Genomic DNA, 25,603 nt, shown 5'->3' with positions numbered 1-25,603 from the left:
AAACAAAACAAAGTCTAAGGATGAGGATACCAGTGCTCAGTTCTGTATATCTTCCAGTAATCAGACCACTTACTAATGCATGTAAATCACTCCTTTTTAGCAGTATGTGACAGCTGGTTGATTATAAGTATATCTTAAGTTGAAAAAACTAATAATAGGAAATATGCTGGTAGACTAGGATCTAGCTGAAATGAAAGAAACTGGCTATACTTATATTAAATTTTAAAAATAGACTAAAGGATATGTTACCATTGTTGTAAAAAAAGTATGTATAGATACTGGACAAATACTGGGCTGCTTATGTATTGAATCTTGTCTCTGGGACTTTTAAGACATGGACATGCAGGGTAGTATTTCACTCTGCTCTTAGGTTTGCTCCTCAATAAAGGAAACTTAAACCTCTCCTGTGAACCCATAGCCTCCTGCAAGGCGATTATTGAATGTTTTTGCTGCATACTGCAAGGGATTGCTTGCCTTGAAAATTGTGAAAAAATGAGAGAAGTTTTTAAGATTTACAAAAACTATTTGGGGACAGGGTGTGGTGGCTTTATACCTGTAAAATATTCCTAAGGGCAATCCAAAAACCCAGTGTCTTGTCAGTAGGGAAAAAGGTTTATTTGTTTATTTATTTAAATGGATATGTAGCTGGTGAATATGTTTGTGCTTAATACAGGATTTTTAACACTGAGCAACTTATGGAATCCTTACTTGTCCTTCAGTAGTGATGAAACGTTAGCTCTGTGAGGAAAGCAAGCAACAGTCATATGTGTTTTTTGCCCAACATAATTTTTAGGGTAAATTATGTACTTTTCATTTTGAAAAGTGAAGCCCTGTGAATCAACCATCTGACATCCAACGGGAGCAAAATCTTCACAGACAAGCTTTGTCAAGGAGAGGTAATAACCTCATAATGTTTTTGAATGCTTCCCCACCCCACTGAAGTAGGTGAGCAAAACTTAAGAATTCTTTCCAAGTAAGTTACACCTCTGGCAAGTTTGTGTAATTTAATCTTCAGCAGCAGTTTTGCTGACTGCCAGGGATGGTTTTTTATATTCTGTAATTTGGCAGTCTCTCTGGTTGGGTCTACCTATTCTCTGGCTGGCAAAGAGAAATCAAGTGTTCTGCCAGCAAAGCACAATAAACTTTTGCTAGTGTATCACAGCTGGTTATAACAAAGCAAAGAGATATAGAAAGAAATAACAGTTGTGTTATTAATTGTTTTAGCTACTGCACTGTATATGTTTACTGACATCTCCAAGGAAATGTGCCAGCCTCAGTGAGGTGAGATGCTGCCCCTTTAAGGAAATGAAGGAAAATGTGTGCGTGTGTATTTACAAAGAGTGCAAGAGCGCAGAGGTATGACCCCATCTGCACATGTCACTCATGAAGCTGCCCATGGACTGCATCTCTTTTCACTGCTGTCACCAAAAATGCACTGTAGACAGCATTTGAAAACTTGTCAGAGGTGTGCTTTTGTAAGCAACTTGAACTGCAGGTAAATTTTAGACATTACTGCTAATAATCTCCCTCTCGCAGTGTTGCTATTTAATGTTAGAGAGTTTGTGTCTGCATATGTAGAGCTGCTGAGATTGTAGCAAAAGTAGGGAAGCTCCAGAAGTGTTGGTATACTGAGGTGGGATGATCTGAGAGTGTTGATAGGAAACAGCTGCTGGACAGATTTACCCTCCCTGTCAGTTTGTTTCTGATTGCTTAATTACCAGTTCTCATGGCAGAAGTTTGTTAGGAAGTTTTTTGTCACCATATGACAACAGACTTGCGATTTGTGTTGTAATCGGGTTAAAGTGATATGTGTTATTGTTCACGAAAAATAGGTGTAAAGGTTGTTTACTCCCAGACCGCTATAAAAGTGGCAGATACAAAATCATGAGCAGGATTGCCCAGGTATCCTTAATTCAAACACAGGCAACCTGAGTGATGATCCATCCAGGCAGATTTAAACTTTTTCATTTGAAAGACTAGTCAAAAGAAGCAAAATGGGAGTTCTAAGGCTGGAATTCTGCAAATCAGCCTGATATGGCCTCTTTGTGCATTGGATTGGAAACGCTTGGTTGACTAAAAGCTGAAACAGAAAAGAGGATGATAATCTACCTTTCTAAAAGAATTTTGATTGAACAGTTTCTAAAATGTGTGGTATGTTGGGTTTCCTGTTTGCATTTTAAGTGTTCAATAACTTTAAGTGAAAATACACAATTTTAGCATTGAAGACTTGTTCACTCCTTTCACACAGTGTTAGTTAAATTTTCATAACTCAAGTTCTTTGCATTTTTGAAACAGTCTGAAACAGTCTTGAAAATACTATAGTAAAAAACAGCCAGAGAGCTGCAGATTACTCATGGTATTACCTGTATCCATGATGTGCTATTTGTGTTCATGAAATTGTGTTTCAAGCTCAAACATTCATCTTTTATGTGAAGTAAATTAATCTTTAAGATACTGTATTATGAATTCTAGTCAGATTTTAATGTAAATATTAAAATGATAAAATTTCTTAAACTATTAGCCTAGCAAAATCATCTCTTTAGTGTCTAAAGTCAGGTAAGAGTGGCAGTAGGGATGTGAATCACTTGCTTTGAATGTGTGTGGGACCAGTTTAAACATTGTGAATGTAAATATTATTTGTTGGTGGAATTCCATAGTTGCTGCTTGCTGTGCAGTGGTCATCTGTTGCATCTGTTGTTTTGGTTTCATGAATTAACAGTATATTCATTTGACTCATGAGTAAAAATACTAATAGTATCATACTTCTGAGTGGATTCTGTGTGATTTCATAGTATAGCAGCTGTTGACTTGATATGCAAAAATCTGAAATCAGCAATAAATTTGTACTCTCCTTAAGTTGAAGAAATGGCAAATAAAATTCTAATTTTAATATTTTAAACCTATAAATGGTTTGTTAATATGTATGGTTCTAATGGTTGATATTAGGGCAAGTAAGAACTTGATATGTTTTGCAATGAAATACATAAATTATTTTTTTTAATTTTTATGTAGTTTGAACAAATATCTAATTATGGAATGCTGCAAGAATTATTTCATAGGTTTACTTAAGCTATGCGTTTATTTTTCTCACTAACTATTTACTACGAAATGTAAGTAACGGATAAAATTCATACATTATGTTTACCTTGTAATCTGGTGCTAATGTACGTATTTGTTTTAATATTGGAACTGTGATCAAATTTTTCCTCTCTCCCTTAAAGTAAGATGAATTTATATTAATGTAGGAGGATTTTAAGTTAGTGTTGCTGTTGCTTATAATAATTTTGTGACAGTTATGTCATTCAGTAGACATTACTGAAAACTGCCTCTTTTCACTGAGACAATAGAACAAGCAAGATTTCTCTGTTTTGTTACTTGTTGCTTTTTAGATTTTTATCTGGCTAATAACACTTATCCTAACAAACAGTTTTGAAAAAATAATTTTAGAAACTAAAATCATGTTTCGCTAGACAGTGATTAATATCTGTGACCTTTATTTTTGTATCAGGAACATAAATATACACTTTCTTCTGTGTCAGTCATTGTCTAAGATTTCATCTTTCTTCTGCTTTCCATTACATACCATGAATTATATGAAATTAATTTAATCGCTACTCCAAACAGAAATTAAATGTGCCCTAATCCAGAGTTACGTTGTTTGCTTTTACAACTGTAAGTCATAAGTAATTAATTTTCCTTGGAAAATTAATTCACTTACCATTCCCAGTAGCATCATATGTTGACACAGGGTTATAGATAGTTTAATATTTTTGTTCAGCATGTTGGCTTCAACTTTGGAAGACCTTAAAGCAAAACAAATTCAAATTTACTCAACTGTGTATAATTCAGGGTTATTTAAAGTGAATGTTGTCTTTATTGCTGTCAACCAGCTGACGATGATGATTCTAAAATTATATTCAGTCTTCCAGAAAACTAAAGTCTATGGACATCTATGATTTATTTCTTCAAAAGAAAAAAAATTGTTTCATATCATACATTTGGATAACAGGGCCACTGGAATGCCACCAGTAGTAGAAAAATTTAGCTCCTTGGAGAGCATAACTACATATTACAAAGCCTTGGGCTAACAGGCTCTTTTTTTTTTTTTTTTTTTTTTTGACATGCCTCATGTTGCTTGAGATATTAGTAGGATTCATTATTCCTATTGCACTCAGAGATTTTTGTCTTAATTTGGAATTTTGCTTTGTTTTCTATATTGTCATGTATGAAGGGGCATCTCAGTGCAGCGCCAAAGGGTATCACGGACACTTGTGTGGGTGGCTCTGTTACCCACAGCTGACTGTCCTTCAGAAATGGCATTGAGTAGTGTGGGCCAGAAGTCTTCCGGAATGAGAGGCAGCTTTTAAGTTTCATCTTTCAAGTTTACCAGGAGGACCTCTTTTTTTTCTTTTCTCTTTTTTTTTTTAATTCTGTCCAGCTCCATAAAACATGGTGTTTATTACTTTGGTTTATTTTTATTTATTTAAGTCTCCCGGCTGAAACTCCAGTGATGGCAGTGTTGCAGTTCAAACAAGGAAGGCTTATTTTATAAATGTCCCTTTGTGGGTTGGTGGCTTGCATTTTGCCTGAATGCAGGGGGTAGGTATCAGTGGCATTTAATTTAGAATTTTGGGGGTGGAAAATAGAAATTGACATTTAATTCCAGGGTAAAGTTACCACTAGAACAGGCATAAAAATATTATTGCATTAGCAATCACAGGAAGAAAATAAACTATGAGCACATTAACAATATACAGTTGTATGACAGACTTCTATAGAATAGAGCAGTAGACAGAAGAAAATACTTTTTCAGATAGTTTTTTCACCACAATTTATTTTTATTAAGTAGAGAATGTACAGAAAAGTATTGTACTAATAGAAATAGGTCCTGCTAATAATGCCAGCAAAGGTAAATTCATCTGTATGTAGCAAAGCTGTGTGTAGATAAATACTATTGCACGTCTCTTATACATACATGTGTGCATATGCAGCATTGATGAATGTGTTGACAGAGATCTCCATTAAATTCTCTATCTGTTGCTTGCAAATTCAATTATTTTGAGTTTCCTGTGCCTACCTAAGACACTTAATGCTGCTGTGTGTATCTATTAACGCAACAGGTCTCAGTAGCTACTGTTCCGTTTTTATAACTTAATTACTTACAAAAGACTTCAATATGATATTTAAAAATACAGAATCTCCTGTGAAGAAAACATCTATCTGGTGAACTGAGTTTAACCACATACTTTTTGGTAGTCACGTATATTACTGAAGCTGTGTCCTACCTACCGCACCGAGCTGTTCTTGTCTTCCTTATGGGGGCTGCCAGATTTAACAAAATGCAACTCTTGCCGAACCTGCAATTGTTGTGCATTTCTTCATTTTCACCTATTCTGTGATGTGGTGTACTTTCCATCTCGGGGAAAATGAAGAACAAGAACCAGCTCCACCCTTTTCTTACCCTTTTTGCCGGAGTTTTTTCTGATTACGCTTATGAGCAGGAATCTGAGGACACCCTACCGTCCACTGTATCAGCATTCTCATTAGTTACCCTTCTGTGGTACGATATTATCTGTGTAATGCATGTAACAACGTGTTGCCTGTGAAAAATTTTGGGAGCCAACCAAAAGCTGTTGCTGTTCCTACAAATTTCTTGGCAGTGGGAGTTTGTGTTTTTATTGGGAATATTCTCATTTATTTTATGATGACAGTGATTGTCTAAATTTGCGAGAAAAATGATGCTAAAACAATTATTGTTTAAAAAAATTCTGCAGAAACTGTTTCTTCAGGCAAAATTTATATTTTGAGCTTGACTGTAGTTTTGGATTAGATAATTCAGAGTTGACACTAATTCTGAAAAAAAACCTTGAGCTAGGAAGTACAATAGCAAAAAGCCCAGGAAGCGTGAACAAACATGTACGGTGTCTCCTAGTGTAAGTGCCTGACTCTTTGGAGGCCACCAAGTCTACAGTGATTGACATGCATTCTGGCAAAGCTTTTTTTTTTTTCCTCTTCCTCCCCCCACCCTGCTACAGTGTTGCAGTCAGTCAAAGTGTATAGACAAAGCTGAGTGAATACCAGTTTCCCCAGTACAGGGGCTGTTTTTTCAGGAAGTCTAACTCAAACCAGATGTTTTGCTTAGACCTAGAGTTTGTTGCTGCCAAGCATCTCATCAGAGGTCAGAGTTCTGGGCTCAGGGCCCTGCTAGAATTCTTTCACAAATTGCTATTCGGTGAGGTTTTAATCCTAATGGAAAGAATAATGTGCTTGTAAAATCTGCAGTTATTACAAACACAGTATACATATTGTGGACTTCAAATGACTACATATTTCATTCCCATAAACAGGGAATGCAGATGAATGCAGTGTGTAATAGTTTTAGACATTCAAACTTAAACCAAGTATATAGTTTATACTACTGTTAACCATTTGCATTCTTAACACTCCTGTAAAATGAATAGTAATCTTGACTAACAATTGGCAGATCAAAACAAAAGAAAAAAATCTCCAACGTGTTTTGACTTGTAAGCTGTTTCCTGAAGTAAATAGTAAATGCTTCTGAGAATGTTCAAAAACACTGCTTGCTAAGGCACTACATTTGGCACAGTTTTTCTTTCCTTCTTTCCTTTTTTCTGTCTCGGTTTTTAAATGACTTGGTAGCAGCATTTTATGGTCAAGTTAATCTTTCTTCAACTGTTTCTTCATATAGCTAATTATTCATCCCCAAAACCTCAGAGTAGACTATATATGCTTCAGCTTACTTAAAAACAAATGCTGGTGATATAAAGCGATAAGAACAAGAACTTACTATGAAACGTCTCGCTGTATTTTTGTGTTCTTGTTGGGAGCAGTATTGATAAATTCCTTGTGATTCTACTGAAGTTTGAGTGTAAGAAAAAGTTCTCAGGTAACTTTGGTAGTGTGATGCAGCCTTTAGCTAGAGAAATGTGGCTTGATGTAATATGAAGATCAAGATTTGGGATATCAGAAATTAATTTATTCTATAGAAAACAGTGCTATAGTGTGAAATTGGATGATGTAACTGATATCTCAGTACGATGAGATTAGAGTGATAAGTTGTTTCAGTTTTATGTTGTGTAGCATCTTATTTTTCACTGAATACGGCTGAAGAATCGTATGTTATTTCCAACTCCTCAAAATTTTAAGTCTTAAATATGTTCAATTACATTTAATATAACTGCTGTTTCATCGCATCCTAATTTGTGATTTTATATAGCTCATGTAAATGTGTTTTCACTTTGGTGAAAAGCATAACTTAAGAAAAAGGTGGTGTCACTCAAAAGAGTTAATGTTCTCTCGTTTGTGTGATGGTCATACTGATAGTCATGCTGGGAAGAAGGTAAATATGTATAAGGCAACATGTCTACATTAATACTCTAAACTTTCAGACATGCTGAGGTGTTCATCTGCTGTGCAATTTATTCCTTTCTTACTTGTTTATAATAAGAAAGGTGCATATTGATATTACAGTGCAGGTTTTATGTTTTGGGGTTGGGAATCCTGTATACTGGTATGACTATTCACTAAACCTTTGTGCTGGCTAAATTTCTTTTGTGGCATTGAATGTGGAGATTTCTGAAACAAATCACTGCTACATCAGTTCAGTTGCTAAATAAGAAATTGATGAAGATGATATTTGTACAGCAAACTTATTTTCAGAGATGGTGTGCATCTTTCAGAGAATAGGGAAAATGTTTTTGTTCCTTGTATATTCTTTAGAAAGGAGAATGTGGCCAAAGTGATATTGGGAAGTTTGTTTTCCATTATAGTGTACACTTCTATAAATATTTTTCTCTTGGTTTACTGTATAAATATGACTTGTGTTTGGATATACAGAACTGAGTTAGAAAACTTGTGTTCTCTCTGTAGGTCGATTATAAATTTTAACCTTACTCTGTTAGAATCTGCATTTTTATTAACTGAAAGTATTTCAATTGTTTACTAAACACCTAAACCCCCATAAAGACATACTTCTTATATTGCAAGTTGGATGATCTTGGTGCAAGCTACTGCCTCAAGGTGAGAAAGCGAATATTAAATGTGTATTGAAATTAATACATACAGCCTAATAGTTCAGATACAATGAGAAAAAGTGGAGACAAACTGCAGTCTTCTAAGAGAAGCTTTTTCATATTAATGAGTTTCCATTTGCCAATAATTCTGTCATTTGTAACTTGAATCATTCATCACCCCTGCAAATGGTTCTTTCAAGACATTATTTGCAATTTTGTCTTGTGTTTTTGTCCTTGATGTTGTGAAAATGACCGTCTACTGTTACAGGAATGAAAAGAGATCTCATTCAAACATCTTTTGTGTTTCCACTTTCAGTGAAAAATGTTTTTCAAACCTGCAGCTGGTTATTTCTGCAGGAGTTCCCACTTATATTCAGGTTTGATTGACATTTTGAAATGGCAGCTTTTCATGAAAAGCTGTTAACTTGTAGAATTTGGTTATGGTACTAAGACAGACTGACTTTGTTCTGCTGTTGGGGCCTGTCCAACCTAAACACAATCCTGCATCTGAATTTAATAGTGCTACTCAGCACAGGGAGCGTGGGCTTTTTTCTTTTTTCATTTTTCTTTTCTGTTTTTTTAACACTGGTGCTTCTGATGTGTTTTTGAACCTGACCTGATAGGTGCTCGTCTTGATAGCTTCTCTGTCAGTAATTGGATTAATTGGCATTCCCTTTTCTCCCTCTCCTGGGCTAACTAGGTTTGTGCTAGGTTGTGTCATAATTTCAGTGATGGAATATCTTTTCATTTTACATGATGAAAATAAGTGGAAGATGTTTTTTAATGACTTTACGAATACTACAGTGTCTGCCTTAAGATAAAAATTACTGTCTGCAGCCTTTTACAATTTATTTTTGAAATTTGGAGTGTGAGGGAAAACTCATGATATTAACAATTTTTCTGAGCAATGGTTATTGATTTAATTTCTAGTCAAAAACTAAGAAAGCATTGCATAACACAATTATTCTGCTGTCAACTTTACTGAGTTGGTCTTTAATATTATGTCAGAATGTTGAAAGTGGGAAAGAGAGACATTATGCAAAATCAGTTACACTATGCGTTTCTTGCCAAGTTTCTAAATAAGGATATAAAGTACCCATGTACATTAGCTAAGAAGAAAGAGGAATATTTTTCACTTTGAAAGAGATTACTGTTTAGATAAGGGATCTGAAAAAAGCAGAGATCCAAGCATCCTGGCATCTGTCCCTGGATGAATGGTCTTGCTTTAGTGTGAGGAGTAAAACATGGGAAAATATTTGGGATTTTCTGCAGGTTATCTGTACAGTCCTGTAAGAGTAAGTTTGTGTGATTTGTGTTTGGGAGCATTTAAATCTTGTTTTATAAGTATGTGAGTAATAGTGTAACCAGTTACAAGTAATCATAGATTGTTGAGCTGCTTATAGATTAAGGACTTATTTTCTATATAGCATAGTTAGAATTTCTGATCATCTGTTCTCTTATCTGCTCAGTTGCTTTTATAAAATCTTCCCTGTAGATTTGCACCTACACATGGTGATACACAAGTTGATATACTCATCCAATCCCATGCCACTGTAGTTTGTTTAGGATGCTGAGGTGATAGTGTGAAATATGTCCTGCTTATGCTGTTGTGATGTGGCACTGGTACGGACGGCCACATTTTAGTTAATATTAAAAGCCATGTGAAATAAGATATTATTTGCTTTATCTTTTTCTTTAAAATGGTCTAGACTAAGTGAAAGTGAATGTTTTCTCAAGTACCTGTTCTGTAGTTTCTGAATTTTAAAATTAATTTTTGAATGCTTGGAAGCTTCTTGTGAACTTTCAAAGTAAAAACATTCTAGTTGCCACCCAGACATTACTGTTAAAAATTAATACATGCCACCACTATTCCTGCAAGCAAAGTCAGGATACATGGGTACAAGCTTTTTGGTATACCCTTAAGGTCACCGTGAAATACTAGATCAATTTAATTAAATGGCAAACTGCCCACTGTCTTTAAATGGAGCCAGGATTTTGCCCTTTAACTCTATCAAGCCCTAAGGGCAAGTAGATTTCATTCTTCAACAGCCCCAGCATGGCAGTGTTTCAAAGGAAAGTTGAGCTGTTGTAAAGTTTGACCCAAACTGTGCAAAATGCAGAGGGCAGTACCAGGACCTTGAACTGCACTTGGAAGTACAGGTCTGCAGGTAAATGGCTACTGTCCTACTGGATTCAGTGAACGTGCTGACTATTTTGAAATGCTGTCTGCCATGTCATTTGCTATAGGAAAACATTGTTTTCATGTACTATTGATTGCAAATAAACAGTCTTTGTTTAAAAATGATTAGGAGAATGCAGAGAACAAATGGAACTAACCAATATGATACTGCTTCACACTATTCCCTTGCGTGGTAACACAGGTTGGATTTTTCTTACAAGTAGCCAGTAATGGGACTTAACATTTAAAATCGATAATTTGATTTTTAATTACATAATTAATAGTAACTTTTTCAGGTATTCCTTCTTTAGCAATCAGTGGTAAATTTTCAATAATGTGTATTGTCATTTCATACGATGTCTTTTTTCTAAAGAAGGATATGTAAAGACAGAATGTTTATCAATCAATTAAGGACTGAAACACTAGTGATTTGCAATCACAGAGATCTTGGCCTGCAAGTTAAAACTTTAATGAAAATTGTTAATTTCAACCAGGTAAGCATACATTTAGCCTTCAAACTCACTTGCTTTACAAGAGCAAGTGTTATTCTTATTTGCAGTAGTTTAAGTACTGTATGTTATTATTACAGAGCAAAATAAAAATTCTTTTGTGAACTTGGACTTTTTATGACACATTTATCTAGGAAGAGGAATTAAGTAACCTTGTAACAATTTTTTTCCTCTTTCCTCTAATTAATTGTTTCAAGTGATGATACTTTATTTTAATTTTACTTCCTCAACTTGTATAGAAGTGCTGCTGTGAATGAAGATTCTTGTGCCTGTTTGCTCCCTTAAGATTAGCATGAATGTAGACATTACAAAACCTCAAAGTAGGTGGGTTGATAATCTGGACATTCTTTGTAAATGTCAAACCCCTCCCCATCTGTTTGATTATTTTTCCCCCAGCCTTTATTCCTGCCTTGTAGTTGTCCTTCATTTTATTTCAATTAATCTGATGGATGCAATGAACTGGAGAGGGGGAGTTGAGGAAATATTATTTCTGTTATGTCCTCTTAAATTTCTGTCTCTTCAGTGAAAGAGGTTTATGTCAGTGACAGATCCATTTATTCCTAAATTATAGAGAAACGCTACTTTTAATCTTAATTAAGGCTGTTCCAAAACAGTGTCCCTGATCATGTTCTCAGACTTGTCTTCTTAGAAAGTGTAAGTTGGCAGGGTTGCTAACTGGGCTGACTTCTCTCTCTGCAACTTCTTCTGTCTCTGGTGGTATAGTAAAGCTGTGTTGATGGGTGTTATGTATATATGTTATGATGAACGAATATGTTAGGGATACCTAACATTTGTTAGCTTTTCCTTACTTCTCTGAGGACCACTGTTAGAAGTACCCCATTCTGAGTAGTGCTGTTATAGAACCCAGGCATTTTACTGAAAGCACTTGTGTGGATAAGAAGGGTTAAAGTACAATTATTGGCTTGAAGTGTATGCAAAATAGTATGTCCATGCTCTTTATTTTCATAACATTCCTTCCCTCTGTGTGCACATCATTAGACTGTCTCTCTTTTATCACATCCTGAGATCTGATCCGATGTTGCTATTACCAGGTACCGTATAATTTCCCAGCTCTCTTTAGTAAGGCACAATGCTTCTTCCATAATCTTTTCTGAAAAGCCAGTGTCCCAAGTAAATGGCATATACTAATGTGTTGTTGGGGTTAGTTATTCAGGGCTTTGGGAAGAAATTTTTTAATGCTTCTATCTCTTGGGGCGTCTGCATCCTGAATTTGAGATACCTTTCAGAAGGGCTTTTTTCCATGAATGGTTTTTTTTTTACCTTTTTTTCTTCTATGCCTTCTATAAAATGCAAGGTACATCACTAGGACAAATAGAAAATAGATTAATATCTAAATTATTTAAAGGTATGATTGCTTTATGAAACCTTCTAACTAGTTGGAAATAATAGTTAATTCTATTCACTATTGTGAATGTGCATGTGCAATAGTCTTCTGAAAATGTCAGCATGGTGACATTCCTGATATCTGAAGATATCAGCAAGCTGGAACTGTTCTGTATTACAACACACTTGTATGTGACAAATGAGTTTTGTTGGTGAAATTTCAGGTTGCTGTGTAATAAGTTTTGCATAGCAAACTGCTGAATTTATGCTTGTTTTGTATTAGTTGCTATTGAAAATATTCTAATGCTGCAGCTCTCCAAGGGAACTCTTTCAGTAACTATGACTTGAAGACAGAATTTCAGATGGAGAAAATGTATGTTTTAGTGCAATAAGGTGCACCATGTGCAAATTGGAAAAGGAAGAAATCTGATGAGGTATCCAATACTTTTCTGAAGCTTTAGAATTGAATGATGGAGAAGGCTGAAAGTACTTAAATAACATATTTGTGCATAAGCCATTATGAAGAACATCAGTTGTAGCTTGTTTGTTCCAAGTATAAATTTCAAAATGGTTGATGTGCTAGAAGCATTTTCTCTTCGTTTGAGAAACATTTTCAAGAAAAAGTAATTATTTCTCTCATATGGTGTGACATAATCTGTGTGAGTCAATGTACAATGCTCTCTTCTCATTTTCTTAACCTGTATGTACTTCAGCATACTTTGGACCAGGTTTCCATACCTCATGCATAGAAGTCTTTGGTATGCATATAACTTGAGCCATTTGGATGTTGGTTTCCAGTTCTCTTTTAGAAGCATATGTGAAATAATAAAAATCTATTCCTCATAAATCCTATCTAACTAAAAAAAAAGAAACAAAAACAACCCTTCAGCAACAAACAAAAAACCCCCATCAACCCCCAAATCCAAGTGCAGGCCATTTTTAATTTTTTCACATTGTTTTACAAAGACAGCATCTTGGGAATATACTTAACTGAAACAGTGTTGGAGGCATTCATCTTATTTGGTTGTACATGTGAGGTGGCCTAGTTTATGTGTCTAGCAGTTAAGTAGCAACAGGAGAACTTGGGATCAGTTTTTGAAGACATTTTTCCCACTGCTGGGATTTGACTGTGGTATTATATGGTTTTGTTTTCCAGCTTGTTGTCCAGTCCTTAAATCTGTTAGTCTGACGGGACAACCTAGTTATATCAAAATCTTGATTCCTACTTGAAAATAACTTAATGAAAGAGGGCAGCCTAATTTTTATCATTAGTGACCTGGGCATATGAGCACTTGCTCTGAAAGAGGACAGAAGAGGTTCAGTTGCAGAACTTTTTTTACTCCTGTTGTAATAAAGACAATGGTTTAATGAGAAGTGGTTACTAGTTCTAAGTATCATTCACTTTAGAATCTATGTTTTTAATTGTTTTTCAATGATGCATGGAACAACTCAAAACAAAGATACAAAAACATCTGTAAGCTGACCGTGGGCCAAGCAACTAGCGAACACAGCGATGAGTGCATTAACATCATAACATATCAGAGAAGCAAAATGTATTTGCTTCTGGGTAATGATGCTTGGGTTGCAGTTGGGAAATGAAGAATTGTGATACTTTCTGCTTAATTTACTTCTTTTTTTGGTTTGAAAGAAATTACTAAGTTCTTGTGGTGTTGATTTGTCATCTGTGAAACCAGGACTGTATTCAGGTACCTATATCGAAGTAGTGTGAAGTTTAAAGGTTCTGCAATGTGTGTGTGACTGTGGCAGGGGAGGTTATTGCTCTTCTAATTTCACAATATCCTAACAAACCCACAACTGTTACTGTAAGCAAATATATCCCAGAAGTTCTGTCACCTACAGGTCAAAGTAGCCTGAGTAAGTACACCAAAACCAAAAGTCACCACTTCGTATCTCTGCAGTACCAGCTATGCGTTTTCTGCCGCTGAAAGTTTGGAAGAAGTTAAGAGTACTTTTAATGTTTTATGAAGTGACTTCAGAGTTTTTGAGAATGCACTACTCTAACGGGCAGATTTTCTGGACTCTCAGGAGCTGCATTTTCCTCTTCGCATTCTTGACTGCCTGTGTTTTTAAAGAGTAAAAAATAGAGTAGTTTTCTGAGACTTTTCCTCTGATGCTTTGTATTTTGTCAGCCTTGAACTTTTCTTAGTTTTTGCAATCACATGGAAAGCTAATTATTCTTCTAAGTCTGCTGAACTATCTACCATAACTATTGAAAAGTTCCAATATCCTACAGGACTCTCTTTTTACTTAATACTTTTACTTGCTCAATATTCAAGTAGCTTATCAATAAACTTTGGTAGCTCTTTGCTCCAGGAGACTTGAGTAAACTTAAAAGCGTGTGTGCAAGAATGCATACATTTCTTGTGGATGCAAGAATTGCCTTTGAACCTCGGGTGGTACACACCAAAGCTTTGTGACTGAGACCTGCGTCCTCAGTTTTATGTTGGTCTGAGATGAGTTTGCAGGCTAGAAATGGTGCTAGCTGTCTGTGTATCCTACTTTTGCAGGGGAGGGATGAAGTTGGTTGGGCCAGAGTTAGTGAGGATGACTTGCCAGGCAGAGCTTTCTTTCTCATCCCACCATTATTTGAATTACTTCTGCTCCTTGCATTAGCTTGAGTCTGCCATGTTCTGTAGACCTCACTGCAAGACTTACACTTGAGCTTCCTTGCCGAGCTTTGTGTGTTCCAGAAGATGAGGCTTGGCCGTAGCTCATCTGATGTGTCTCAATTGTCTAATTTCCTATCAGAACAATTTCTGCCTTGTGTGAGGAAAAGTTGAAAGCTTGATGCCTTAATCTAAGTTATTTAAAACCATCCTTTGGTGTTCTTAAAATACAAATTCTGTACAGGAGAAAAAACCACCCAATAATAATTTCACATTTCATATTTAAAAATTCTAGATTATTTTAGTATAACTAATTTGTCGAAGCAGACACACATTGAATAATCCTATCTAATAATTTGGTTGATCCATCTGATACCTCATCTCTTAACTCCCAGTCCGGCAACAGAGAGATAAAACTGCTACTGAACTTTTGTCTCTGATGAACACAGAAGGACTTCAGACAGTGATTTCAATGGAGCAGGCCTTGATTCTGTGAGTCGTAAGTCATCTGCAAGTGCTGAGAGACAGACATAAATAAGTGCTGCAAAGTCAGAGGTGGTTTTAGTTCCGTGTTTGCTCGATAATATAGCAACTTCCAGTTGTAAATATTTGCACAAATAGAGAACTCTATTCCCCCTACCTTACAAACATTATCAAAACCTGAGTGAGTAGTTGCTTCTTGGATTAAATGCTTTTATAATCAGAATTCATAAAGATATCTGATTTTAAAATTATGTTTTAAGACTTTCCCAAAGTATTAAATCTTAATTTTTCAAATACTTTATTTCTTATTTTAGTTTTTGTTTTTCCCAAGCTTACCTAAAACTTTAGTTAGGTTTTAGATCCTTTATAAAATAAGAGTTTTTTCAAGGGAAGTAATGACCAGATTACAGATATGCAATTCATATATTCATATGTGCAATAGTTAAAAGCTCTTGTAACTTGGTAAGTATCTTGTAAACTTTGAAAGTGAGTGATAGTAATACAATGATTATTTACAAGTATTCCATTAGAAGATACCTAAGAAAACTTTGTTCCAAACATTTTTTAATAAATTTTTGCACTAAAAAATGATATATTATTTTACACATTTAAAAATAATTTAAATATTGTATGTTTAATGTTTTAAAGACACCTTTTGAAAGAACTTCCAGATCTTGAATATAAGTAAGGACTGTGTTATGAGCCTACAAATCACAGCATCTGTCAGGGATGCTGATAAAATAAATGCTCTTTGATTTGTGCTCTTTCCCTTCTGCCTGCTGAGGTCTTATTTGTTTTTAAAAAAATATGGGTATTGCAAGAATACTCAATTGCTGTTTTTCTTGTGTGGGGTAGGAATTTTGATTTCTCACTTTTTATTTTATGCTAATCACATTAGTAGTAATGATCATATACTGTCAATAGCGATGGTCGTTCTGAAATGTTTGGTTTTGAGAATAACAGAGATGTTTGCATTCTTGTTCACTTGTAAAAATTGTCATTGAGAGCTTAAGTTTTTAGTGCTGACAAGTTAGCTAATTTATTATTGAGTCCTGTCAACTTTTCAACCTCCAATGTGCAAACATTTTGTTTATGCTGTATATAAATATGTACTAAATGTACATGTCTTAATGCAATTTTTATTAGGCTTAGTGCAGAACAGATTTTTGAAGACACAAACTTACTACATCATAGTAATTTTTTTTATCAATTAATTACTTATGCTTTTGCTTTAAATATACCTTGCTGTTATACGTAATGAGTGGTGCTGAAATTGGTTTCATTTATCAAAGATGTGAATGACACAATGAATGCTTATGTACTATGCCTGTCAAATCCATAAATGCTGGTAACTGAGCTGACTTCTGTTTTTCCACATGTTTCCTGGTTTTCTGTCAGCTTTCAGTCTTCCGCAGGTCATTCAGTCAACACTACCCTGAGTGACTTTTTTGAGTTGCCATATGTCAATCACATTTATTTTTTCTGCTTTTTAATAGGCAGAGAAAATAAGCTTGCTTTATTTGGTTTTGGCTGTCTTCTGCATGACAGTGTCTTGCATTCTGTTTCATTGCTAGCTGATTTTTGCTTTTAGCTGAGCTGTGGAAGAGGTTGGGGATCAAGGGGGAAGGAGTGCCTGATGAAAGTAAAGTAGGAGCCAAATAGAAGAGAGGGAGATAGCAGTAGGATCTGCAAGTGTTCTTTAAGCATATTCCATTTGAACTGATCTGCTTTAAAAATAGAACAAGGTAGGGGCCAGAGGGGTTGAGGAAAGTTGAATTTCCTTAATGTTTTTTCAGCAAGCATTTTCAGGAGGTGGCGTCACCTTAAATAAAAACCTTTTTTTTTTTCTTCTTAATTATATCTTGACTAATTCTGTTGGTGTGGGATTGAAAGACTGCTGAATTTCATTGTTTGGCATCTGCATTTTTTCCTAATGAGGGAATGGATATGTCATTGTATTAAATACATTCTCAGTGCATTGCTGATATGAGTCGCCTGGCGTGGCAATTACTAAGTGTGTTTGTGTACTAAATTTGAGAAAACCAGTGAGCATAAGAAGTTGCTTATAGGAGACACCTAAGATACAATAAAATATGCATCAAATGTACTAATCTTTCCTTTCTAGAAGATATCCTTAAATGAATTTTTGTTTCTGTTGTAGTTTTTAATAGTATTTCAGGTAGCACATTTCTCGTTAGAGAAGAACGAGAGAAATCCCAACATATCTTCAATGGAGCTGGAAGAAACGTGTATTCATGTAGACTCTTACCAAACTTCTCACATCTCCTGGGGACTCTCTTTGCTGTGAGGGAGGCTGGCGGGAACTCTATACCCAGGAGCTGCTATTCCTTACCCATCTGCTGCAGGGTGATGGATGGTCAGTGACTTCAGACAAAACAGAATTCCCACAGATGAACAGACTCACTCTCAGGCTTCATGACTTCTGTCTTGTTCCTCTAAAAAATATACTATTCCCTCTCCCTCTATTAGTGTAATCTTTCTTTTTTTCTTTCTCTTATCCTTCATCACTCTTCAGGAAAATCTCCAACTGAATGTGTTGCCTTTCACACGCGTGATCTATGAAACTCCACTTCTGGTGGTCCTTATAATTACATCCACCCTATATTTGCAGAGCTTTAAGAACCCCAAAATACATATTTGGACTGAAATTCAAATGTAAAGCTTTTCACTATTAGTAATTTGTATGATCACATTTGCTACTTATTGGGAAAAATGTCCCTCTGAAATCTCCACGAATGATGTGGTTGATTATAATTACAATTCAGATTGCAGCCCCTCAGTCACATAACAATATGCATTGGAGAAAACTGGTACCTGCTCTGGAAAGAGGAAGGTGGTTTTGGGTATATATCATTTGCTGCTAGCTTGCTCATGTCAAAGAAGCTAACTTTAGCCATCAGACACGTCAGCAATGGGACTGAATTTGTGTAACAAGCTTAGCGGTATTACTGCTTCTGTTAGGACACAAGTACAAGTAAATATAAGATGAATTCCAGCAATATACAAGTAACTCAAAGCATTTACATGATAAACTGGTACATTTATGTTGGGGTTTTTTTAACATTAGAGCTGACAGACTTTGTTTTTGTTCTGTCGTTTTCTTTGAAAATATAAATCCATTTCTCTCTCTTGGGATATTTCAGTAATAGTAATATGCTGTTAAAATAAACAGGATTTGGATTTTTGAGACAAGAAATGAGTGAGAGTTAAGTACATAGAATAACAATATATCCTATAACAATATAACATTTGGGGAAAACACAAACAATCTTCAAAAGAAATACTGGAAGTTAGATCCTTTTATCAAACATCAGAGAGACAAGCTTGTTTTCTTAGAATCTAACTGGAAGGGATTTTCCAGTGGATGCTAGAGATTAAAACCCCACTCCTGAACTTTGCAAATTTTCCACCTGACATGTAAGGTGCATTTTTATTTTTTTTCCTAATTCTGAACATGAAAAGGTGCGTCTCCTTAGACTATTTCTCTTACATTAGTCCTGCTGTACTTAGGGGTTTGTTATGAATACGTTTTGCTTTTGTGGTTTCGCAAGCATTTGAAATGCAGTTAATTGTGTATAGGTTACAGCACTAGTAATGTTTTTCCCTTTTTAAAATTTTAAAACACATTTCCATGGATTGAATCTATGTTCAATAATATAGTTTTGAACTTTGCTGTTGTCCCACCTAATTTCTCTTCCAGTAAATGTCATTCAGTTTGCACAGTTTTTAAAGCAAAAAATAGTATTATTTCAAGAGGCATGTTGGCTGGTCACACGCGCCAATATTAAAATTCATGGATACAGAAGTTAATGGTAGGTACCAACAAAATGTTTTATGGAGTGTTAGAAGTGTTTCAGGACTTAGTTAGACAGAAAAAAGTTAAATTACATTTACTTTATTGAAGGCTGACTTTTTGGATTCAAAGGACGAGTGAGGTATAACTTGATCAAAACCCAAAATAGATTGTCTGGCATACAGCTCAGTCGTATTTAGAATGAATGTTGATCTTGTTATAGTACCGTAACACTGAGCCTGGGTCAAGAACCTGCAGGTTGCTGCCCAGGCTTGAGAGCTCATCCCCTGCCCACTGCTTTCTAACCAGCATCATTAGGTCATGTCTGCACTACATTTGTAGGCTCTGCAGGGTATGAATAATTCCTGTGCAACTGTGGTGGAAGGTGCCTTGCTTGACTCTTGGGCATTGTAAAGTAATAACGACACACAGGCTGGTCATGTCAATATCTACTAATGTTTGTAAATGTAAAATAATTATTTAAGAATTGCTGTGCAGTAAAATTTTAAGCTGTTTGAATTTGTCTTTCAGAGACACGTGCAGTCATACCATACTTTCTGAAATTATGATTTTTATAGGGAATCAGGAAAAGGTAACCAAGTGCATTGTAATTATGTGTATTGTTTTTAGTGTTGTGTGGGGGTTTTGTTAAATTGCTGAAAGTGAACAGATTGGAGTTGTAGTTTACTTGCATGTTAAAGCTGCCAGTTCCAGTCTAGCACTAGTAATCACTAGTAAACACTTCTGGTGTTCAGGCAAAGATAGTGTGCTGATCCACTGTTTATGCTCATGCAGATGGACTAAGTACAGCCTCCAGGCTTCGCGTGAGCTGTGGTTCTTTGACTTGATAAATTTACCATGCTGATGACAAATGTATTTTTACAGTGTTTGTACTGCTATACTGCTAGAAATAACTGAGCCGAGAGGCTATTTAAAATACTGCTTTCCTTTTGCGCATATCAACAGGTTTTTGAAACTGGAAAAGGGCTTTCAATTACAGCTGTAGTAGCACCGTCTCAAGGAACAGATAGGATTTTAGTAATGTTAATTATTTCCAGTGAGATTTTGTAGCTCTTGAAACTGAGTGACACAACAATCCTTGTTCTCTGCTTCATACCATATGACAAGAAAAGATAGCTGAAGTATTAGGATATAATGATAGGACAGAGCTATCGTGTGCATAATAGACAGGTGTTCTTAAGCACTATTCTTTAGTATTAAACATTTTGTGCTGTGATTAATGAAAGTACATTAAACTAACTTAAATTGACTTTTTTTGCGTGGGTTTGCAGAAATAGGAAGTATTTTGAAATATTTTTGCAATATACAATATAATTTTTTTTCTGGTAATTTTAACAAGTTTGCCACAGACTAATTTGAGCAGTAATAGTGACCAGAGATCTAAATAGCAACTCTTGGTTTTCTTTCATGTTCACCAATGTGAGTTATATTTGGGATACTCTTTATAAAAATATTAGAGAAATGTAATGTTTGAATTTCATTTATTGATTGACTTCAGTTATTTATTGTAGTAGTTTCAATTAATCAGGTAATTTTCTGTATCTTGTTTCCTGGCTCACTGGATTATTCCTTAGAAAACAAATACTAAAATATGGTTGCAGTGCCCAATATTTCTAAGGGCAGATTAATTTCTAAAGTCCTCCCCACAAAAAGCTCAAACCAAACAGCTGTCCAAGTACTTGCTAATGCTATCTGTGAAGCAAGGTGGCTTTGTTTTCTGGCAAGTGATGCTGAAATGAAAGTTTGCAGATTTGCACTGGACATCCTGCAGTTTGTGTCAAGTCCCTTATTTCTGCTGGCCTTAGTTTCCATGAATTGGGGGTATCGATACTTTCATTGTTTGGAAATCATCATATAAAATTAAGTCTCCTGCTTCAGATTTACTCTTGCAGCCGTGCGAATATTTTAATGGTAGTCGTTTCTGAGTATCCTTTTAATAAAACCTTAGTAATGTATTTGCGTGGTAAATTCAAGATATTTGAAAGTTGCACCAAAGGACTGCTCCTACTTGTTAGACACAGGTGTCAGAGTACTTTGTGTGCTTGACTCTGAGCTTAAAGACTATACTTAACAGTTTTAGCAGGGCCACCCTCATGCATAGGGGTATATTCAGAGTCAGTGTTCATAGGAGGGAGAGTATTTTATTTAGAAGGCTTTGCAGGGGATCAACCGGTGCGACAATTTGCCACGGGGTGTGAAGGGGTTGTCAGAGGCTGTGTAGCATGAAGTTCTGCATAAGCTCACTTTGAAAGCAGCCTTGCATTTTGAACTTGGGCTTTATTTGTGTGGGTTTTATTCTGATGCTCTTAATGCAACAGTTCGTCATTCCTGCCTTTACAGACCTGTTGTAGAGAGTGAGTGGCATGGTGTGTGTGCTTCTAGTAGTGTCTGAATAATCTGATACCACCCCAGTGCATATAAATAGTACACAGAAGTATATAATACTGTCTAACCTCTGATATTTGAGAAGATGAGTGAAACTGTTGGAAAACTGGGAAATACACTGCACTTTACACTTTTCTGAAGTATAACCTGTTAGCAGTAGTAAGTCTTGGCAATGGTTTTGGGATAATAATGGTTTAACTGCTTTTAGGAAATAAATGCATAACACTTCTCTGCTTTGTATCAATGTAAGGAAGGGTCTAGAAATTTCTTCATCATAGCCAAAGGAAGCTGTGATTGTCAGTGGCTGCTTCTTGGGAGGCAGATTTGCCATCTGGAAAGTTTTCCTAGCTTTTGCAACTTAACATCATTCACTAGCTGAAAGTATCTTACTTCTGTGAGATATTGCTAGCTTAGGGATTGTTAACTTAGGGAGTGTTTTATGCTTATCCTGTTCTGTCACATCTGCCCATTCACTTTATCTGTGCCTTCACATGCGTGTTTTGATATGCATTCCAACTCGTACAACTTTTATGTGTTGGAGTAATAAAGAAAAACTTGTGCACATCTTGTTTTGTTTTTTTAATGATGACTGGCAAACAGCAATAAAGTTAAAAGATACAAATCATCTTTGAGAGACCTGAGAACTTCTTGTCTTCCTGGTAAGAGAAATATGCAGTTGAGTATTACAGTTTTTTCAAAATGCATGTATTCTATCACATGAATTTTACACAAACTATTACATCCACAAACTCAGATCTTTAGATAAATGCCAACTTTACATTTGAAACTGAGAATCTGTGAGCACTGGTCTTTCTTCCACTGGCAGAAATATTTCAGGATACTTAGCTTTTGATTGTGATATATGCTTTCCTTGGTTTGCAGGGAGTATAGTTGGCTGAATTAGTATCTAGGTTCACTTTCCACAGGCTGGAAATAAAACTTCTGCTGGATCAAATCTCTTCCAAAGAACTGCTTAGAAAAATTAGGCGAGATCAATGGATTTCCTTCTTTGCTACACCTTATGCTGTAAGGCATTGTGGAGACTGATTAATGTCTCTATTTTGAATCATGTAACTGCATGTTGTTCCCTCTGTAGAATGATCATCGTAATGAATGAGACTGAAACCTAGGGAAACAGCAGTTTAGTCTTCTCTTTGGCACTATATATATTCTATAGACTGTATATTCTAAGCAGTTGTTTTAGACCAAATTTATTTTTAGAGGTGGCCAAGACCTGGCTACAGTTAATAGACCTTGTTAATGTAACTTGTGAAACTATATCATAATCAACTTTCAAGTACTTTGGAGTCAATAACCTTTCCTAAAAGTAGAAGGATTTGTCCTCTGCATTTTTTTTCTTCTTTTGCCTGCCTTCATCACAATGAAAAAAAAAATTAAATTAGTATCTTTATCTTACAATGAACCACACATTAAAAATTTAGTGAAAAACCTAGCCTAGTATTTGGCAGCTGTACTTGGCAGAGAAGAGAAGATGTGGGTGTTGTTTCTCAACAGTTTTATTCTGGTTTTTGTGCTGTGTTGTATAAATACATCCTTGCAAGAGCATGCGTGTGAGCTGGAAACCTGTAGCTCTAGTATATTACACAGCTGATGTCAGGAGGAGGAGGGCATATATAGAAGATCCTCATTAAGAGAAGCTGCATCTTCAGTAAGTCAGAAAAATAGAAATATAGGACTTCATTTAAGGGTGTGGGTTTTTATTTATATCTCTTTATTCAAAAAAGAAGTTATTGTGTTGCAGTAGCAACACTTTAGTAAGTAGAAACTGATGTTTGATCTGCCAAGTGTACAGGTAAGCTTTGTGGCTGTAGGACCAAGACTGTGTGCAAATGTTGGTACTTATACATGTACATATTTGTTGCATACAGAGTTTATATAGGAGAAGTAATATTGCTGAAATATGAACTTCTTGTTTGTAAGTAACTTTATTATGTATCACATCAAGAAAAATACATCACATTACCTGAAACAGAGAGCTGTGAAATACATTGCCTGAAGTTTTACAATTTTTTCAGTTATTAAGCACTGCTTGATGAACTACTAGTGTTAGTAGATTGGGATTGATGCTATTGGCATGTTAAACTTAACTGTGAAATCTTTAAAAGATATGAATGGCTTAGAAGGTAAAACAAAGTAGTGAATGAAGTGTTTGGTGTCTTGGCTTGGATCCAGCTTGATGTCCTAAATGAATGCATCATGAAACCACAACAGATCAACCCAGATTTACATGAGTGATGTATAAGAGCCCTGAAGCTAAGCCAGCATAGTGATTGAATTAGCTTCTGCATTTAGAGAGGCTTCTCCCTCCAGGTCAGACTTCTAAGCGCTGGTGGGCTTGTGTGGGGATCTAGCAGTTACAGATTGAAGTATGCCTACATTTAAGAGGAAAAGAAATCTTAGAGCTTCAGAACTTTGAACTTTGACAAGTGTGACTGATTTTCTTTTCAGGAGAAAAGGGGGGAAACACCATGAACAATAATGGAAAAACTGGAAGAATTTCCATTCGTGGTGCTTTGGTCAAGGACCTGCCAATCTTCCTAGAAGTATCTGTTCAAAATCTGAAACATTCTGTTGCTATGGGGTTGATACAGACCTTATGTATTGACCACCTTCATACAATACCTGGCTTATTCTTTTAGTAAATAATAACTATACTGTAATGTGATGCTCATAAATTGGAAAATCTTGCAAATGTCCGTGTGTGTAGGTACCAAAGTACAGCATTTGTGATCTTTATTTTTAAAATATTGTCTTATTTTTAATAAACTGATTTTTTTAAGCAAATAAATGTCAGATTAAAGACAAGACATAGGGGATGACTAGAAGCATTATTCCTTTTGAGTAATCATGTGTTTAATACAGTTTAGTTTTACAAGATGCAGGGAAATAGTTATTAAAAACAATACAGGGACATGAAGAGTGTCTTTATTCTAGAGATCTGTATCATGACAAAGATGTTGTAAATAGATACTGGAGACCTTCTAAAAATATATTCTACAATTCATATTTTTAACTAGTACCCTCACATAAGATATAGATAAGTTCCATCAACTATTTTAATAATGTTAGAGTTGTTTAGAGTTCTTATTTATGTATGCTTTGATACTTTAGTAACCCAGTATCTCCATTTTTGTTTCTCAGCATGATGTATCACAGACCTTGCTCAAAGCAACTCTGGACAGTGTGGTTGAAGAGTGTGTCAGCTTTGTTGGAGTTGATATTAACATCTGCTCAGAAATACTATTAAGGTGAGTAAAACATTTTCCTATTCCAGTAATTACATGGCTCTGGATCACAGAGTCTCTGTTTAGTCTGCCATCTGACTCAGGCTCAGCTGGAGCAAATGGCTCTTGTGTTAAACTTCCAATTACATGAAAATGACACAGTAAGACAGTATTTTACCGAATCATTAGGAGTCACTTTTTAAGGATCTGTGTTATTCTTCAGAGAAAAACAGGTATTTAAAGATTTCGAGCCAACACTACTATTTTAGAAAAACGTGATATAATTAATTTGTGTTTTTACACTGAGAAAGGGATTTTCAAATGTACTTTATGTCTCTTAGAAGGTATTTTTATAGGTACTGCTAAGTGGAACAAGTTGTAAAAATTGGGCGAGGAAAGGAGAAAAGGAAAGATTTAAGGGGAAACTGTTGAAAAATTTATCCCTTTTTACTGATTTTTTTTTTTTTTTTTGGTAGTCATGCCATGTTTACTTGGAAAATGTTCTGTACTTTATTTTCCTTGGTTAGAAAGTAAAAACTCATTCTTTCTTGAGTGTGTAGAGTTCAGTGCGGTTTAGGTGACAAACTCTTCAGAAGAGCAAAATTGTTGGTGTCATCCTCCATAGTATGAGAGAAAGAAAAAGAATGTCCAAAATCTTGGTAGTGAAAATTATATTAGGTATCAAAGTTAGGAAAAATGTATTCTTGCTAGCTCTATATTTTAATCTTTTACCCCCTTATCATTCTTGAAAACATCTTTTCATATTTTGAAAGAGGGTCTCTTTCTCTTCATTCTGGTTTTATATTTTCTCTTCCATATTCTTTTTCTGTGTGTCCAACCCTTAACCTGATATCTGATTTCTTCCATCTTACTTGCTTTCAGATTTAGATCAGCTTTTAGTAAGAAAGCAAGCAGTACCTAAATGGCAAATGCACCCATTTTCATTCATAGAATCATAGAGTA

The 25,603-nt window shown here is 35.3% G+C and overlaps 1 protein-coding gene across 5 annotated transcripts in view; it reads left to right on the top strand.

Moving 5' to 3' along the window:
* The window catches only part of SRBD1 (S1 RNA binding domain 1), a 122,707-nt gene that overhangs the window by 78,826 nt on the left and 18,278 nt on the right, over positions 1-25,603 (top strand). For all 5 annotated transcript variants that reach the window (XM_032683957.1, XM_032683960.1, XM_032683958.1 and 2 more), the window contains one exon: positions 24,558-24,664. In XM_032683957.1, coding sequence (XP_032539848.1) covers positions 24,558-24,664 — 107 coding nt within the window. The remainder of the gene's footprint in view (positions 1-24,557; positions 24,665-25,603) is intronic.

This window comes from Chiroxiphia lanceolata, chromosome 3, assembly GCF_009829145.1.
Source record: "Chiroxiphia lanceolata isolate bChiLan1 chromosome 3, bChiLan1.pri, whole genome shotgun sequence".
Taxonomy (NCBI): domain Eukaryota; kingdom Metazoa; phylum Chordata; class Aves; order Passeriformes; family Pipridae; genus Chiroxiphia; species Chiroxiphia lanceolata.
The sequence above is the reverse complement of the archived record's forward strand: the minus strand, read 5'-3'. Positions and strand labels throughout refer to the sequence as shown.